The following is a 16,467-nucleotide window of genomic DNA, read 5'->3' as shown; positions in this document are numbered from 1 at the left end:
AGCCCAAACCCACGAGTGCACCAGGACAGGCAAGCCTGTGCCTCAAGCGCGCAGTGGGCGGTGGGTGGGTGCTGGAGACTGCGGCTGCGCGCAGGGTCCGCAGAGGGGGCGGGGTGGGTGGAGCAGCCACACCCCCTCCCCCGCCTCCTGGCTGCCCGCGCAGACACCCGCCCCACTGGCCGGGATAGCAGGTCCCGCGCGAGCCGCCGCGGTTAGGCAGCCAACAGCCACCACCGTGGCAAGGCCGGCAGGCCCCACAATGCTGTCTCTCCTGCTGATCCTCTCAGGCCTAAGCCGGCTGACCTCCGCGGGCCCTCGTGAGTGAAGGACCCTGCTCCATAGAGGGCCACTTGTCCCAGAGCCTCTGGGCGTGGCGGGCCCCAGAACCTCGCTCCAGAACCCCGGGTCTGGTTGGGGAGAGCCCAGCGTCTTGTCAGAGCCCGCCTAGAGTCAGATCCTCCTGGGCCTGCTGCTTGGAGGGCTCAGAGCGGGACTGGGACAGTTGCCCCTCACTTGCCTGACCCTGCACTTGGAGGAGAGGGCGCACATCTTCTGGGAGGTGGGGCCTCCAGAGCAGCACTTCTTCGCCTGCTGGGGCTGAGGTCAACATGTCCCAAAAGGCTCTGGATGGTGGAGGGTCATGCTCCAAAGTGGTTAAGTTGGAAGAGTGACGTGATGTGAGAGGACAAGTGAAGAATAAGGACGCTGCCAAACACTGGGGAATGCTCACACATGTTTTCCTTGCTGTAGATCCTGAAACATCACTTCTACAAATTACAGTGCCGCGGAAGATTGGGACAAACAGCAGCGACGGTGAAGTTTCAGAAACGCATGTAATTAAGAAATCCCTCTTTTAAGTTGTACTTTTATACTTATTTTTGTGACAGAGTGTGCGAGTTAAGGGGGAGGGACAGAGGCAGAGGAAAAGTGAGAATCTTAAGCATGCTCCCCACTGAGGGCCGAGGTTGATGGGGGGCTCCATCTCGACGGGAAATTGTGACCTGAGCTGAAATCAAGATTCAGGTGCTTAACCAATTGAGCCACCCAAGCATCCTGTGGAAATCCCTTTTTTAAAATGAATACTTTATTTTTATTGGACTACATGACCCAAATCAATTCATGCATATTCCTTTGAAATTTTTTGTTCTAATTACTGTGTTAAAGAGTCATTTTGTCTCAATGAAAGTGTTTGATTTTTCTTTTCATTTCCTAATAAACACTATGAAACTTTTTAAAAACCAACTCAGAAAAACGTACCCCAAATTCCTGTCACACAAAATAATATATACAGATTACCGGACTTTTTCTCTAGAAAATATGTGCATTTAAATATTTATTCCATGTATATGAGGTCACAGTAATATTTACCTTGTAACATGATTTTTAAAATGACTAAAGAATTTCTTCATGCCTATATTTGCATATATAATCTGATTAAAAAGTAAAGCACATACATTGTAAAATTAAATCTAGAGAGCACACAGAGTTGTTAAGAAGTGAATGTCTGCCTTGGTTTCTAAAGGTAGTAAATTTGAACTGAATTAATTTTTAGAGACGTGCACACTCCTGCACATATATTTTTAATAATAATATATGAGTGTGCTCATTGACTTTTAATTTATTTATAAAGTTAGAATTTACTTTGATGATCATAAATACAGCTTTGTCATTATTTTTCATAACTGCATGATCATCTCATTATATGGATGTAACATCATTCTTTGTCAAATTTAAAAATGTAGTTTTTAAAAATATTTATTTATTCGAGAGAGAGAGAGCATGAGCATGAGCGGAGGGAGAGGCAGAGGCAGAGGCAACAGACCGAGGGGCAGAGGGAGGGGGATAAGCAGACTCCCCGCTCAGCAAGGAGCCAGAAGATGCAGGGTTGGATCCCAAGACCCTGGGATCATCACCTGAGTGGAAGGCAGGTGCTTAACCGCTTAACTGACTGAGCCACCCAGGCACCCAAACATGTAGTTTTATAAGCCTTCTTGGATAGTCATTTCCATAGGATCGATGGGCAAGTCATTAAAAAAAAATGATAAATATTGCAAAACGTCTCATAAAAGTTGTGTTAGTTGACTCCCATTAACAAAAAATAATGACACTTACCTACTTGAGGGCTTTCCAGGCTTAGTTCTCATTTCTTTTAACATGAACATGAAAATGAATGCTTCACTTTTAACTGGCATTTTTTAATTAAGTCTTAAGATAACATGCCTTGATGTATATTGCCTATTTGAATCTTTTCTTTCTTGTTAATTTCTTTTTTTAATTATAATTATAATAATATTTTTTTATTATTTTATGTTAGTCACCATACAGTACATCACTGGTTTTTGATGTAAAGTTCGATGATTCATTAGTTGTGTATAACACCCAGTGCACCATGCAATACGTGCCCTCCTTACTACCCATCTCCGGTCTATCCCATTCCCCCAACTCTCTCCCCTCTGAGGCCCTCAGTTTGTTTCTCTTGTTAATTTCTTACTGATTTTGTTTCTTTTTATATGAATTAGAAGTTTTGGTTAGGACATTTTGATTTCAAGAAAGAAGGTTGATGTAAAGACACAGAGGCATCTGCTAGGAATCCAAGTATTGGAACCTCAGTGGCCAAATCTAGGAGGAGCATTGAATTACTAACTGGAAAATTGTTAGACAGTGGGGCAGGTTTTATAGACTGAGTGGTCTGTTCGACTGTCTCCCTTTATGGCACCAAAAAAATCTGGTGATTATGTGTTCGTAAAAGCTATTACACCGAAAATAAATATCCAGAGAGTTTAAAATGTTAAGAGGAGTATGACAACTACTGAGAAAATGCTAACCAAAAGCAAACACAAGTATCCATGAGAAAAACAGAAAAAAATCCACATTTAGTACACACACCAGTACACCATTGTGAGAGATAAGCATCATTACTTAATAAAATATTTAGTTCACTAGGAACATATAAAAATTCTAAATTTGTATGTATTTAAAAATGCTCTCAGCATATGTAAGAACTGATTGCAGTAGAGGGAGAAATTTTCAAATCTATGTTCATAGATCTTAAAATTTTTCAAATCCATTTTCATAGATCTTTTCTCAAATGTTGGTTTTTAAATCATAAAAAGATTCATAAAGACAATTTGAACAATAAAATATTTTATTGATGGCTTTATATAGAATTGAACCCATCACCCTGAATATATTGTTTTTTCCTCTCTGCTGTTCGTTAGGGCTCACTAGACTCTATAGGGAATCATCGTGAGGCTTTTATGTAATGGCAAAGCATATGATACAGCAAGAGAAAGAGAATTCAGGCAAATATCAGGAATTCAAGAAACATTCCTATGAACCCAAACTCTGCTTCTGGAACATGCTGAGTCCCTGGCTTGAAGTAGCGAGACTTATGGGGGAAATTTTGGCTTTCAGAGAGCTCCTTAAAAAGCTTTCAGTGACTCTCAGTAGCCAAGCCAGCCTTGTCAGCCTAGGTAGGGAAACACTAAAGAAGTTAACCTTGGCCAAGAGAGTACTTGAACCTGAAAAAGTACCTTACAAATCTCACTGCCTTTGTCTTAGCTGAAAGTGAGAAACGTCCAGAGTTCTAGGCAAACCCCAGAGGTAAAGATAGTGTTTTTCTGATCCAACTACAATTCAACTTTATCTCTACAGTAATGATGCACATTCTTCTCAGGAATATGCATATTATTCAACAAAATTGACAAAAGGAAAAAATCGTTAAAAATCAAATATTACCAATACAGTATCTGGTATCGATTCAATTAAGTTAAATCTTTAAAAGTTCTAAAAATGTATATGGAAATTTAAAAATACACTTCTACATTATTCATGGGTTGAAGAAGAAATCCTAAGTCATAATGTATATTAAATGATAATGGATGAAATAGAAGAATTACAACCCCAAATTCAAGTCATATTCTGAAGATGACATAGAGGCCTACTTTATAATTGTTTGCAATTTTGTTAATTTTACTCCTGTTTACACCCAAACAAAATATGTAATGAAGAAAACTACAGATTAAAAGGAGAAAGAAATAATATCACAATAATTTAGGGAGATGTTGACACATCTGTTTTTTCTTTTTTAAAGATTTATTTATTTATTTTAGAGAAGGGGAAGGGGCAGAGGGAGAGAGAGTCTTAAGCAGACTGCACTGAGCAGAGAGCTGGACATGGGGCTCCATTTCACACCTCCAGGCTCAGGGAGCTTAGATCATGACCTGAGCTGACATCAAGAGTCAGATGCTTAACTAACTGCACCACCCATATGCCCCAACACACTTTCTTCAATAGCTGTAAACTTACAGAAGGCTGAACATGAGAAGGATTAAAATGACTTATGCAGATAAATTTAGGAGGTCGGAAAAGATGGTGGAGGAGTCGAGGACCCCTTTTTTCAGCTGGTCGCCTGAATTGAGCTGGATATCTACCAGATCATCCTGAACACCCATGAAATCAGCCCTAGACATAGGAAGATACATCTGGATCTCTATAAATGAACATCTCCAGTGCTGAGTATTGAGGTACAAAGCGGGGAGCCGTGAACCTGTGCACAGGTATCAGAAGATAAATAGAAGGGGGAGGGAGCCCCCACGCTTGGGTGCTGGAAGCAGTAGCCACCTGCACTGGGGAGCAGGCCGGACTGGTGGACTGGCATGCACCCACGAGAGAGCAGACTGAGACCCGGAGCCTGGGAACACACACACCACTAGACTGACAACCGGAGTGCCGGAGCACGCACTGAAACTAGACCGAAACCGTGAGCCTGGGATCGCACACGCATCCAAACTGAGAACCGGAGCTCTGGAGTGCACACTCGAACTAGACTGATACCGGGAGCTTGGGAGCGCACACACAACCAAACTGAAAACCGGAGCTCTGGAGTGCACGAGAACCACACTAAAACAGGGAGCTTGGGAGCACACGTGGGGATCCGGGGACAGCTGGCAGTGTTAGAATCACAAAGGACAGAGATGGATGGGCCCTGGTAGGGAGGACTGGGAGAGTGGCTATGGGGAGCACAACCCAGGATGCTATGAGGTCTTTAGCAGCACCAACAGAAAAGAGTTAAAATGGCCAGGAGAGCTCAGTGGAGAGTGGACTGTGATCTTTCTGTTCTGAAACAGAGGCTAGGATATGGCCACTGTGGCTCTGACTCTCAGAAGAGTCACAGAAAACTGCAAGGGGATGCTGCCAGAGAACAAAAGCCTAGAAATACTGGCTCACAGTGTGCGCATCCCCATCCCCCCTCGCAGGGGGCAGGGAGACTTTACACAAACAGGGTGGCCTGAGTATCAGTGTGGCAGGCCCCTCCCCCAGGTGGCAGGCTGAAAAATCAAGAAGCCCACATCCTTAAGGTCCCTATACAACAAGTGCACAGTGCCTGGGTCCTGGTCAATAATTTGAGGTCTGTGCATCCCCACAACCTCTCCTTATTAGAATGACGAGGAGGAGGAATCTTCAGCAAAGAAAGGAGACAGAGACTGGGACCTCTGCCACATAACTGATGGATATGGATATAACCAAATTGTCAGAAATGGAGTTGAGTAACAATGGCCAAGATGATGTTTAGGCTTGAAAAAAATATTAACAAAAATATTAATGAGAATGTAGAATCTCTAAGGGCAGAAATGAGAGTGAATCTGGAGGAAATTAAAAATGCTATGAATGAAATGCAGTCTAAAATGGATGCTCTGAGGGCCAGGGTAAATGAGGCAGAAGAACGTATTAGTGAATTGGAAGATGGGATGATAGAAAAGAAGGAAAAAATGGAAACTTGGCTAAAAAAATCCAATCTCAAGAATGTAGATGGGAGATTATTCACTCAATGAAACATTCCAATGTCAGAATCATTGGCATCCCCAAGGGGGTGGAGAAAGAGAGAGGTCTAGAAGAGATATTTGAACAAATTGTAGTTGAGACCTTCCCTACCTTGGCAAAGGAAACAAGCATTCATGTCCAAGAGGAAAAGAGGACCCCTCCCCAGATCAATGACAACAGACCTACACCACGTCACATAATAGTGTAATTCACAAATATTTAATCCAAGGATACAATCTTGAAAGAGACCAGGGGGAAGAGAATCCTAACCTACAGAGGGAAAAATATCAGAATAACGTCAGACCTGTCTACAGAGACCTAGAAATCCAGGAAAGGTTAGCAAGGCATATTCAGAGCTCTAACTGAGAAGAACATGCAGCCAAGGATCCTTTATCCAGCAAGGCTGTCATTCAGAATGGATGGAGAGACAAGGACCTTCCAAGACTGGCGGAAACTGAAAGAATATGTGACTACCAAGCCAGCCCTACAAGAAATATTAAGGGGGGGGGGTTCTATAAAAGTAAAAAGACCCCAAGAGTAATACACAACAGAAATTTACAATCTATAGAAACAAAAACTTCACAGGCAACATGACATCATTAAAATCATATCTCTCAATAGTCACTTTCCATGCGAATGGCCTAAATGCTCCCATAAAATGCCACAGGGTTGCAGATGGGATAAAAAAACATGACCCATCCATTTGCTGTCTACAAGAGACCCATTTTGAACCTAAAGATATATCCAGACTGAAAGTGAAGGGATGGAGAACCATTTTTCATGCCAATGGACCTCAAAAGAAAGCTGGGGTAGCAATTCTCATATCAGATGGATTAGATTTTAAACTAAAGACTAGAGATACAGAAGGACACTATATTATTCTTAAAGGATGTATCCAACAAGTGGATATGACAATTATAAATATATATGCCCCCAACAGGGGAGCTGCTAGATACACAAGCCAACTCTTAACCAAAAAAAAAAGAGACATATAGATAATAATAAAATAATAGTAGCAGATCTCAACACTCCGCTCCTAGCAATAGACAGATCACCTAAGCAGAAAAGCAACAAAGAAACAAGAGCTTTGAATGACATACTGGACCAGAGGGACCTCATAGATATATACAGAACACTACGCACATGGAACTTTCTCCAGAATAGACCATATTCTGGGTTACAAAACAGGTCTCCACCGATACCAAAAGGCTAACATTATTCTCTGCATATTTTCAGACCACAATACTTTGAAACTGGAACTCAATCACAAGGAAAAATTTGGAAGAAACTCAAACACTTGGAAAGTAAGAACCATCCTACTTGAGAATGATTGGGTAAACCAGGGAATTAAAGAAGAGCTTAAGCAATTTATGGAAACCATTGAGAATGAAAACACATCAGTTCAAAACCTTTGGGACACTGCAAAGGCATTCCTAAGGGGAAAATACATGGTCATCCAAGCCTCATACAAAAGAATAGAAAAATCTAAAATGCAGTTCTTATATTCTCACCTCAAGAAGGTGGTGCTGGAACAGAAGAACAGGCCTAACCCATGCACGAGAAGTCAGTTGACTAAGATTAGAGCAGAGGGACGCCTGACTGGCTCAGGTGGTTGAGCTTCTGCCGTTGGCTCAGGTCATGATCCCAGGGTCGTGGGATCAAGTCCCACATCAGACTCCCTGCTCAATGGGGAGCCTGCTTCTCCCTCTGCCTCTGCCACTCCCCCTGCTTGTGTGCTCTCTCTCTGACAAATAAATAAATAAAATCTTTTAAAAAAAGAAAAGATTAGAGCAGAGATCAATGAGTTAGAAACCAGGAGCACAGATCAGATGAACAAAACTAGAAGCTTGTTCTTTGAAAGAGTAAATAAGATCGATAAGCCACTGGCCAGACTTATTCAAAAGACCAGAGAAAGGACCCAAATTAATAAAATTATGAATGAAAGTGGATATATCACAACCAACACCAATGAAATAGGAAGGATCATTAGAAACTTTTATCAACAACTATATGCCAATACATTAAGCAACCTGGAAGAAATGGATGCCTTCCTGGAAACTTATAAACTATCATGTCTGAAACAGGAAGAAGTTGATTATTTAAGCAGACCAATTAATTATAAAGAGATTGAAGCAGAGATCAAAAATCTCCCCAAAAACAAGAGTTCAGGGTCTGATGGGTTCCCCTGGGAATTCTACCAAATATTCAAGGAATAAATAATACCTATTCTCCTGAGGCTGTTTCAAAAAATAGAAACAGAAGGAAAACTACCAAACTCATCCTATGAGGCCAGTATTACCTTGATCCCCAAACCAGGTAAAGGCCCCATCAAAAAGGAAAATTACAGACCAATATACCTGATGAATATGGACGCCAAAATTCTCAACAAGATCCTAGCTAATAGGACTCAACAGTACATTAAAAGGATTATCCATCATGACCAAATGGGATTCATCCCTGGGACGCAAGAGTGGTTCAACATTCGCAAATCGATCAGTGTGATAGATCACATCAATTAGAAAAGCATCAAGAACCATATGATCCTCTCAATTGATGCAGAAAAAGCTTTTGACAAAATACAGCATCCTTTCCTGATTAAAACCCTTCAGACTGTAGGGATAGAAGCTACATTCCTCAAGTTCATAAAAACCATCTATGAAAAGCCTAAAGCGAATATCACTCTCAATGGGGAAAAGCTGAAAACCTTTCCCTTAATATCAGGACATGACAAGGATACCCATTATTATCAACATAGTACTAGAAGTCCTTGCAACAGCAATCAGACAACAAAAAGGGATAAAAGGTATCCAAATTGTCAAAGAAGAAGTCAAACTGTCTCTCTTCACAGATGACATGATACTGTATATGGAAAACCCAAAAGAATCCACCCCCAAACTACTAGAACTTATTGAGCAATTCAGTAATGTGGCAGGATACAAAATCAATGCTCAGAAATCAGTTGCATTTCTATACATGAACAATGAGACTGAAGAAAGAGAAATTAGGGAATCCATTCCATTTACAATAACACCAAAAATCATATGTTATCTTGGAATTAACTTAACCAGAGACGTAAAGGACCTATATTCTAGAAACTACAAATCACTCTTGAAAGACATTGAAGAAGACACAAAAAGTTGGAAAAATATTCCATGCTCATGGATCGGAAGAATTAACATAGTTAAAATGTCTATGCTACTAAAAGCAATCTACACTTTCAATGCCATCCCAATCAAAATACCAATGACATTTTTCAAAGAACTGGAACAATCAGCCCTTAAATTTGTGTAGAACCAGAAAAGGCTCCAAATCACCAATGAATTGTTGAAAAGGAAAAACAAAGTTGGGGACATCACGTTGCCTGATTTCAAGCTATACTACAAAGCTGTGATCACCAAGACAGCATGGTACTGACACAAAAACAGACACATAGACCAATGGAACAGAATAGAGACCTCAGAAATGGACGCTTGGCTCTATGGTCCACTAATCTTTGACAAAGCAGGAAAAAGCATCCAGTGGAAAAAAGACAGTCTCTTCAATAAATGGTGCTGGAAAATTGGACAGCTATATGCAAAAGAATGAAACTTGACCACTCTCTCACACCATACACAAAGATAAACTCCAAATGGATGAAAGACCTAGATTGAGACAGCAATCCACCAAAATCCTAGAGGAGAACATAGGCTATAACCTCTTTGACATCGGCTGCAGGAACTTCTTGCATAACACATCTCCAAAGACAAGAAAAACAAAAGAAAAAATGAACTCACGGGACTTCAACAAGATAAAAACCTTCTGCACAGCCAAGGAAGCAATCAAAAAAACTAAGAGGCAGCCCACGGAATGGGAGAATATATTTGCAAATGACACTACAGATAAAAGACTGGTATCCAAGATCTACAAAGAACTTCTAAAACTCAATACATGAGAAACAAATAATCAATTCACAAAAATAGGCAGAAGATATGAACAGACACTTTTCCAATGAAGACATGCAAATGGCTAATGGACACATGAAAAAATGTTCAAAATCATTAGCCATCAGGGAAATTAAAATCAAAACCACACTGAGATACCACCTTATGCCAGTTAGAATGACAAAAATGAACAAGGCAAGAAACAACAAATGTTGGAGAGGATATGGAGAAAGGGGAACCATGTTACACTGTTGGTGGGAATGCAATTTGGTACAGCTACTTTGGAAAACAGTGTGGAGGTCCCTCAAAAAGTTAAAAATTGAGCTACCCTATGACCCAGCAATTGCACTACTGGGTGGGTATTCACCGCAAATATACAGACATAATGAAGAGAAGTGCTATAGGCACCCCAATGTTCATAGCACCATTGTCTATAGCAGCTAAACTCTGGAAAGAGATGAGATGACCTTCAACAGATGAATGGATAAAGAAGATGTGGTCCATATATACAATGGAATATTACGCAGCCATCAGAAAGAAAGATTAGCCAACATTTGCAGCAACATGGATGGACTGGAGGAGATTATGCTACGTGAAATAAGTCAAGCAAAGAAAGACAATTAGCATATGGTTTCACTCATTTATGGAACATAAGGAATAGCAGGGAGATCGGTAGGAGAAGGAAGGGAAGAATGAAGGGGGGGTAAACAGAAGGGGGAATGAACCACGAGAGACTATAGACTCTGGGAAACAACTGGGCTTCAGAGGGGAGGGGGGTGGGGAATTATGATAGGCCAGTGATGGGTACTAAGGAAGGCACATATTGCATGGAGCACTGGGTGTTAAACGCAAACAATGAATCATGGAACACTACATCAAAACTAAGGATGTACTGTTTGGTGACTAACATAACATAATAAAAATTATTTTAAAAAACACATAAATTTAAAATGCAAGAACTCTTATGCATTCATCATGAATAAAATATATACACAACCAAAAATAAATAAAATGACTTATGCAGAAAATTATACCCAATGACGGAATTCAAATTCTTTGCAAATGCAGAAATTGTACCCACATTGACCATGTGCTACACCATGAAGAACGTGTACGTTTTATGATTATGTCACAGATAAGGGTTATTGGGGATATAGTCTCTGAGAAGATTCCTGGGAAGGCAGTTTTTTAGGGTATGCTCTTGTGATGAGCCCCTGTGGAACGGGAGTGGAGGAAGTGAGAAGGGGGAGACAGAGACTCAGTCACATCTTAACATAGTGTGAAGCTAGCATGGCCCATTAGTATCTGGAGTTGAGGTGAGGGAACTTGTCATTAAATGTGGGCTGTCTCAGAAAGTTGTGACTTGGTGTGAGGTGACCCTCTGTAGCTGAGGCAATTCCTAAAGGGAACAGGGAGATGAAGAGTAGGGGACACTTCCTTTAATCTTAAAAGGGAACCTGTGTTTTATTTTTAATTTTTCAATATATTTGGGCTAGAAATTGCAAAGTAGAAAAAAGATAATACAATTCAAGTTTCTTCAAAGATTACTCAACATTTCTAAATGTAACCATTTTAAATTAAAATTTCGTTATGAAATTTTGTGACTAGTACTCTTAGTTTTGAAATAGAGACTCTTTGATTTTATTTAAATTTAATTATGATTAATTCTGTCATACATTCCCAGATTGAAGGATTACAATTATATATGTCTATATTATATATATCTATATTATTTGAGACATGTGTTATGATCTATGTCTAAATGAAAGAGTAAATACATTTTAAGAAGTTATGGCTTTTGATTTTTAAGAATTCAGAATTTCTAATAATTATGTTCTTCTTGAATACTTTGCTGTAGGTCACTTATGCCATCGAACTTGACCAGAAAATGTACACTCTCCATCTTGAAAAACAGTAAGTGGCCATTCTTCTTTTCATACAGTTTTAGTTTCTGAAATTTTTACAGTCTCTACCCTAAACTTGAGCCTAAACTAGAGCATGACTATTATATTTAATATGTTACATCTTTGTAATTCAAGTCAGACTAGAATTCCAAGTCTTCATCTTGAGGTTTTACATCTAATATTCGAGCCAAATTTTAATTTCATCATGCAAAATTAATGTATGCCAGATAAATGAAAATTAGTCTATGTAACTCTTCAAAATATAGCCACAACTGTAACAATTAATTTTGTCCATCATGTCATTTTATACATTTATATGATTTTAAGCATTTCCTTGATATTCCACCAACGTTTTTTATTTTTTTATTTTTTATTTTTTTAAAGATTTTTTTTATTTATTCGACAGAGATAGAGACAGCCAGGGAGAGAGGGAACACAAGCTGGGGGAGTGGGAGAGGAAGAAGCAGGCTCACAGCAGAGGAGCCTGACGTGGGGCTCGATCCCATAACGCCGGGATCACGCCCTGAGCTGAAGGCAGACGCTTAACCACTGTGCCACCCAGGCGCCCCCCACCAACGTTTTTTAATATCTTCAATTTTTACTCTGTGAGGGAACCAATATTAATACCCTTGTATCTATCTTGCCACCATTTTCTATTCCACATTTCACCTTTCCTTTAAATGAAATATGTAGAAACCTACCAAAAAGGTTTGTTTTTAGAGAAATGGAAACACTGTTTTGCAATCAGTAGCTTTTATTTAATAATGGTGTTCATTTTCTTCCTCTATGTGTATATCTTCCTCATTCTTTAACAGGTAACGGTCTGTAGTATGACATGTTGATAGGAAATGAGGTGATTTCCAAGAATTTTCACTATGGAGTCCTTCAATAAACATCCTTATCCGTATATTCTTATGTAATAGATATTTTGTTTTGTGGGCTTAATACCAAGAAATGGGTTTCTGGATCAAGCAGTGTGAATAATAGTAATAATAGTGATAATAGTGACAAGAACAAAAACAACCAAAGTAACTGGCATTCATGGAGCACGTAGCAATTGCCAGGCATATTTCTAAGCAATCTGCGTGTAGTAACTGATGTAAATTTCACAGCAACCTTCCTTGTTACTCGCATTTTGTATTAGAATTTTGAGAGATATTGTGTTTCTGAGAAGACAGCAGCAGTTTAGATTTTCAAAAGCATGCAGATGTGCTAAAATAGTACAGTGCATCTTTGTGTTAACTTATATTTATTCAGTTGTTCTCACAATTAAATAAACCCCTAAATTTTTCATTTTGGTTTTAAATCACTACACATTCTTAGAAATTTTATGGAAATCTGTGGTTTCCTATTGGGTCTTATGGATCTGCCCTCTATAGTGTAGTTTTTCCTCCAACTACTTTTAAATCTTTCTTTTGGCTGTGTTTCTTATTAGCAAAATGTGTTCTCTTTATTAGCTAGGACTCTATTTCTGTTCTTAGCAAACAAATTCTCTGACACATTTATTGAATTATTATTTTCCATCTGTCATCACTTTAGTTTCAGAGTGTCTTCTTTTTACTTGAAATGATCTGCTCTGAAAGCTTATTAACTTTTTTAACTTTTCTTGAAATAATGATTATTTTCTTTAACCAAATTCTTCATTCAACTTCGTTAGGAACTTGCTTTTATGTTTTGCCTTCTGCCCTTTTGTTGTTCATTTTCCTTACACTGGATGTTGTTTTCCAGTGAGTGGTCATGGGTATTTCTATTAATTCACTGATCAAGGCAGATCTTTTTGTTGTTTTTTGTAGAAGCAAAAGTATACTTTTGAGGATCCAGGACGAATGAACTTGCAAACTGAAGTTTTATCCTTTTAATTATGCTTGTCAGAAATCTGTTGAATTTCCTTTTCCTGTGGATGCTTCTGGATCCCCATTTCCACCACCTCCATTGACATGTAATGTGCACGTTCCGTGAACTCTAGGTCCTCTCTGATTCTTGCCTTGGACTGTCCCTTAGTGTTTGGATTCCTTGAGAAAGCCTGGTCTTCGGGCACTAAATACTGGTGTCAGATTGTTCTGTAATAATCGCAATCTTCTCTGTGAAAAGATTACACTTCGGCACCATGTATATGAGACTTGTCTATAGAATTCATTTAGCTTATGAAATTTGAGCAAAGCACTAGCCTCCTGCTTCTAAACGAAGGCTTTAAGAACTATTGTATGCTTCTACAATTTCTTTTCTCCTTCTGCTACAAGAAAGGCATGTTCCAAGGGGTAGGAGGTATGTCTTTTCCCAGGTTCCAGAAGGAAGGCAGTGTGGAGCTGAACCTGCAGTAAACTTGGGAAGAACATTCATTGTTGTTTTGAGGCATTGAGAGTTTGGGGGTTTTTCTCACCACAGTATAATTTCATGAAAACTAATGGGAAAAGGATATATTTTTTGTTTATCAATCTATGGCTACTTGTTAGCAAATGTTAACAAATTAGCAAATATTTTTGCTATGAGATTTATTGATTGTTGAATCTAAAAGAAAACTTTGCTGTGGGAATCCGGAAGTCCTGGTTTCTAGTATATGTAAATCTATGTCATTTTAATGTCCCTACTGCTATCGGTTATACTGCTTAGTATTTTTTCTTACACAAAATATGCTACCCAAAAGGAAATGAGATAATGGAGAGATGAGCCCATTTAATTTTTGAATATTTGAGTTTGTAAAATTGAAAGTGAATTTTAATGTCATGATTCTGTTTTTGTTAATGTTACTATTGCAATGAAGTGTCATTACTTTGGTTGAATTAGGTCATTTTTAGACCCTCATTTCCTGGTGTATGCATACAACAAATCAGGAACATTGTATCCAGATTCTTCATTTATAAAGGTAAGTTTTCCTTTATGCTCTGTAGATTTACGTTTTCTGTATCATTAAGGTGCCATTGGCAGGAAGCAAAAGGATGCTTTCTACCACCCAGAATTATCGGGCAAACAGATCAGAAGCCCAAATATAATGCGGCAGTCACGATGAAGGTAGTTTGAACAGAACAACTACTTTTCAAATTGGAGCTCCGGAATCTCTTATCCAAAAAGGTTGTTTAAACTACCAGAAGCATTAGCAGGGTCTGAGAGAGAAAGAAAGTGGGTTAAGGAGCTAAGAATAAGAGGCCCCTAAATACAGGGTCATTTTAATTGAGATGTCATAGGACAGAGGAAGTGGTGGAAATTACAATGATCATATGGTTTCCATCATAAGTGGAACATAAGGAATAGTGCAGAGGACAATAGTAGAAGGGAGGTAAAACTGCAGGGGAAGAAATCAGAGAGGGAGACAAACTATATGACACTCTTGACTCCGGGAAACAGAAGGTTGTGGAAAGGGAGGTGGGTAAGGGGATTGGGTAATTGGGTGAGGGGCATTATGGAGGGCCCGTGATATGGTGAGCACTGGGTGTTATATGCAACTAATGAATGCTTGAACATTCTATCAAAAGCTAATGATGTACTATACATTGGTTAATTGAATTTAAATAAAAAATATCCATTTAAAAAAAGAAATTTTTCGAAACAATCACATTCCCACAAAGAAACATCAGGTCCACATGTTCTCACACTTTACCTTTCCAGTCCTTAACTATTTAAGGTAATATTTCTATGAACATTCATGTGCAATTTGTTGTGTGGGCACATTTTTTATTTTTCTGGGATACATGCCCAGGAATATGATTGCCAGGTCATATGGTAAGTATATGTTTATTTTTTAAAAGAAATTATTAGCTATTTTCCAGTTTCTGTACCATTTTACACTTCCACTGGCAATATAGGAATGATAGAGTGTCTGCCTGTTTGCCACCATTTGATCAGTATTTAAAATCTTTTTAAATTTCTGTCATTTTGATAGATGTATAGTGATAGCTCATGTAATTTTTTATTTGCATTTCCCTAATATCCAGTGATGTTGAGTATATTTTCATGAAATGAAATGTCTATTAATGTCCTTTATCCATCCTTTCTAATTGGATTGGTTGGTTTTTTATTGTCGATTTTTAAGCAGTTATGTATTCTAAATACAAGTCCTTTGCCAGATAATGTGTTTTGCCCATATTTATATTCACAGTCTGTAATTTGTCTTTTCATCTTGTTCATAAGGCCTTTCATTGAATAGAAATTTTTAATTTTGATGAGAGTTAATTTATCAACTTTTCCTTTTATGAATGGAGGTTTCAGTATCAAACTTAAGAACTCCATTTATCCCTAGCTCCTGAAGATTCTATGTTTTTTTCCCCTAAAAGTTTTACAGCTTTATTTACATTTAATTGTATGTCCACTTTGAGATAATTGTGTGTAAGGTGGGAGATTTGGATCAAGGTTTGTTCTTCTGGCTGAGGATTTGCATTATATGTTTCAGCATCACTGACAGAAAAGGCTGTCCTGCACTGACTTGCTCTTGCATCTTTGTCAAAAAGTCAGTGGGGCATATTTTTATGGGTATATTTCTGGGTTCTTTATTCTGTTCAGTTTTTCTATGTGTCTATTCTTCTGCCACTACCATGCTGTCTTCTTTAGTTAACATGTAAATTAAGCATTTATATAGACCACAGTGATTCCTCCTACTTTATTCTTTCTCAAGATTTTTAGACCATCGTAGGTATTTTGCTTTTTCATATAAATTTCAGACTAAATTACTTCATGGATACAGACAAACTTGCTGGGATTGTGATAGACATTGTGTTGGCCCTGTAGCTCAATTTGGGGAGAATTGAACTTTTCGCTATGTTGAGTCTTCTAATCTGTGAATGCAGTGAGACTCTCTATTTATTTGAATTTTTGTTTTTCCTCGTGTC

General features: G+C 38.7%; 1 protein-coding gene across 1 annotated transcript in view; it reads left to right on the top strand.

Moving 5' to 3' along the window:
* Nucleotides 1–259: 259 nt before the first annotated feature.
* The window catches only part of LOC148107620 (A disintegrin and metallopeptidase domain 3-like), a 119,491-nt gene continuing 103,283 nt past the window's right edge, over nucleotides 260–16,467 (top strand). Inside the window, exons 1-4 of the mRNA XM_087856326.1 lie at nucleotides 260–317; nucleotides 751–833; nucleotides 11,602–11,657; nucleotides 14,432–14,510. Coding sequence (XP_087712452.1) covers nucleotides 260–317; nucleotides 751–833; nucleotides 11,602–11,657; nucleotides 14,432–14,510 — 276 coding nt within the window. The remainder of the gene's footprint in view (nucleotides 318–750; nucleotides 834–11,601; nucleotides 11,658–14,431; nucleotides 14,511–16,467) is intronic.

This window comes from Ursus americanus, chromosome 27, assembly GCF_024610735.1.
Source record: "Ursus americanus isolate L20-20 chromosome 27, mUrsAme1.1.p, whole genome shotgun sequence".
NCBI lineage: Eukaryota > Metazoa > Chordata > Mammalia > Carnivora > Ursidae > Ursus > Ursus americanus.
Note: the sequence above shows the minus strand (reverse complement) of the source record. Positions and strands in the feature narration are given on the sequence as shown.